The sequence below is a fragment of the Salvelinus namaycush genome, chromosome 1, assembly GCF_016432855.1.
Source record: "Salvelinus namaycush isolate Seneca chromosome 1, SaNama_1.0, whole genome shotgun sequence".
Classification (NCBI taxonomy): Eukaryota; Metazoa; Chordata; class Actinopteri; order Salmoniformes; family Salmonidae; genus Salvelinus; species Salvelinus namaycush.
The window spans coordinates 27,006,154-27,009,520 of record NC_052307.1 but is presented as its reverse complement, the minus strand read 5'-3'; the positions used below and the strand labels follow the sequence as shown (position 1 = coordinate 27,009,520).

The 3,367-nt window shown below is 45.9% G+C and overlaps 1 protein-coding gene across 1 annotated transcript; it reads right to left on the bottom strand.

Moving 5' to 3' along the window:
* Positions 1-362: 362 nt before the first annotated feature.
* LOC120051212 (L-serine dehydratase/L-threonine deaminase-like) lies at positions 363-2,981 on the bottom strand. Its single transcript, XM_038997949.1, has 6 exons — positions 2,823-2,981; positions 2,403-2,442; positions 2,001-2,232; positions 1,264-1,491; positions 1,016-1,140; positions 363-905 (listed from the first exon to the last, which is right to left on the bottom strand). Exons 1-6 carry the CDS (start codon positions 2,979-2,981, stop codon positions 706-708), a joined length of 984 nt encoding a protein of 327 aa, XP_038853877.1. The 3' UTR covers positions 363-705.
* Positions 2,982-3,367: the final 386 nt, after the last annotated feature.

The following is a 3,367-nucleotide window of genomic DNA, read 5'->3' as shown; positions in this document are numbered from 1 at the left end:
GAAGTTAATCATCTAGGTCAGGGGTATTCAACTCTTAACCTACGAGGTCTGGACTACTGCTGGCTTTCAGTTATACCGGATAATTCATTGCACCCACCTGGTGTCCCAGGTCTAAATCAATCCCTGATTAGAGGGGAATAATAATTTTTAAAAAGCAGTGGAACTGGCTTCGAGGTTCAGATTTGAGTTGGAGGGATCTAGGCACAGGAGGATGTTGAGGGGAGGACGGTTCATAATAATGGCTGGAATGGAGTCAATGGAATGTTATCAAGCACATAGAAACCATGTGTTTTGTGTTCGATACCATTCCATTGATTCCGTTCCAGCCATTACTATGAAACCTTCCTCCCCAATTAAGGTGCCACCAGCTGCCTGTGGATCTAGGTTATTCAATTCAAAGACTACTACTGCCAGAGTAGTAGATTATCTGTATGCCTATCAATATGTATCTACCTTAGCATTAGGCTATTGATGAATCCATAGTCAGTTAATCCTTCAGTCAGTCAGCCCCTTTCAGGAGTTCAAGAGTAGGCCTATACTGCACACTGTCTGGAATGATTTGGCCCCATGGAGTTCATGAACCTGTTTGAATGCCCTTATTGGTAGTACCCAATGGAGTAGGGGAGCTGCAACTGGAAGGATCGGGTTAATAGAGGAATGGAGTGATGGAGAAAGGATAAGCAGGACGCAAACATGTCTGTCTGTCTAGCTAGATGACATGCCCAGCTGCTTCTTCAGTTTCTGGAGCTGTTTCATGCTGATGTTGTTGCCTCCACACACCACGATCACCACAGGTCCCAGGTCCCGCGCCAGCTTGCCCTCCTTCTGCAGTCTGGGGATGATGTCACAGTACACAGCTGCCAGGGCAGCACCACACGCAGGCTCCACCAGGACCTTCTCGTCGTCTGGAGGAGGAGGGAGAAAGAGGAATTTAGTGTCAGACATGTGGGCATGTCTAGGTATAGTAATCATATGACCCTCTACACAGCTGTAGCCTACGTTATGTTATACTCACCAACAAAGCGCTCGACAGCTTTGACAGCCTCCTGGTCTGTGACCAGCTCGGAGTAAACTGTGTGTTCACCAGCAAGTTTCAGGGTCTGTGCAGATACTCTTGTCAGGCCCAACGTGGTGGCAATGCTGTGGAGATGAAAATGATAGAATTGTTGTTGTGCACAGGGATCGCCTTTTTGTGCTAAAATATGACTGTTTGGCTGTAATGTTTCAGTGACTCTGGTCTCTCAGTGTGAGGGTGACTCTTACCTTGTGATCTCAGGCAGAGTAATCAACTTCCCAGCCTTCATAGCAGCATTGAGACTGTGTGCCCCCACAGTTTCCATAGCTATGACTGGAACATCGTTCCAGCCGGCACGGCGCAGTCCTTCAACAACCCCGTTCATGAGGCCTCCACCGCCAACAGACAACACCATCGCACCAGGCTTCTCCTGCAGCTCGGACTCCAGCTCCTTCACCAGAGACATATGGCCCTCCCTACACACACATTGAAAAGACATTGAAAAAGTGAGTTTTCAGTTTTCATTCACAAAGCATGTCATGACGCATAGCAAAACAGTCCTTAGAATCTGCTTTGTATACAGCGTTCTATGCTGGCTTTAATGGAACACTAGCTATCTTTCAAACTGATCTACGTTGTAAATTGTTCATGAAAAGACATAGGCTGCAGGTTCCATTATAATGCTGCTGATAACAATGAAGTGTATTCAGCTGAGGTGTATAATTAGTGTTTGGCTATGAAATAAACCAGAAATATCTGTCTGCCAAAAAGGGTTCAGTAACCTTGTCGGATTAAATGATCTGAATCCCTCCTCTTGTTAACACCAGCACAAAATTGCATGATAAGATATCCTGCTCCATTCTGCCAATCAGCTTTCCTCATAATTTCATGGAAAACACTCTTACTATGACTAAGATTACACACACAGAGAATAGAGCAACACTGATGTTGCGGAAGTGTATTGAATATGGCATCTGTCACTCACCAGATGAGAGGGTCATCAAAGGGAGAGATGAAGATCCATCCAGGGTTGTTGGCCACAAGCTGTTGTCCATATTCAATGCTCTCATTCAGCGCCTTGCCATGAATCACCACATTGGCGCCCTCGTCCCTCAGCCTCTCCACTGTTGGTTTGGGGGTGACACTGGGCACGACGATGGTGGCAGGTACACCAAGCTTACGGGCAGAGTAGGCAGCCGCCATACCAGCATTTCCTCCTGTGATGGAGCAATGACATCGGCCACTTTAGGAAAATGGATACTATACAGAGAGTGCTTGTCTGAAAGAGCCCATAAGCTTATGGAATTCTGAAATAATGTTACGCTTCTTGTGTTGTGATAAAACATTTAATGGTGATTTCAAGGTAAGGCTGTGATCGGTTGCTCACCTGAACAGCAGACGAATCTCTCGCAGCCTCGCTTGGCCCACTGAAAGACAACAATGAGCACATGACATGACTCACAGTCCTGTTCCCCTTTACAAGAAGAGCTCAAGGACCCCACATTAAAAATACTACCCCCCCCCCCCCCCCCCCCCCCCCCCCTGCATTACCATGATAACCCGGTGTTCAGACTTGGACTGACCTCAAACTGGTCTGGACTGGTCCTACTGGGAACATGCTATATATATACACACAATCCCCCTCACCATCCACACCTCCAACCCACTACTGATTTGCTGCGTACTAGCACAACCTATTATGTAACACCATCACCCAGTCTTATCACAAGCACACCCTCCCTCCACCCACATCCTTTCCCTCTCCTAACTCATGAGCCTAAGCTGTAGATATGGGTGATTCACTCACTGTCTTGCAAAGGTGTCCAATGCCCCTGATTTTGAAGGATCCTGTGGGCTGGGATGAGTCAAGCTTCAGATAGACAGAGGTGCCTGCCACTTTGGTTAGGGCAAGGCTCTCCCTCAATGGGGTGGCCACGTGAAGAGCGCTCTCCTGTGGGTTCTTCATTTCTCTAGCTGAGAACAGACAAGTTGAGGAATTAATCTCTGTTCCAAGTGTGAACAATGAATACGTACACACAATTAATTCAATACATTTCAATAATTGTATACCTTACTAAAAACAATGGACAACCCCCCCCCAAAAAAAAAATATATAACTGTGCACTTAGTGTTTATTCACAATGATCAGCAGTGGATACAAGCATTAGAGGAAGAGCTCCATATCAATGAACATCACCCTCATTAAAGGTTGAGTTCAATATCACTATATTAGCACTACAGAAAGAAGATAAACATCAACCTATATACAAGCAAGCAAGGGAGTAGACTGCCAATCTATCTAAGACATAATACAAACTTAGGGATGAATACTGAAAAACAACCGGTGGTAAA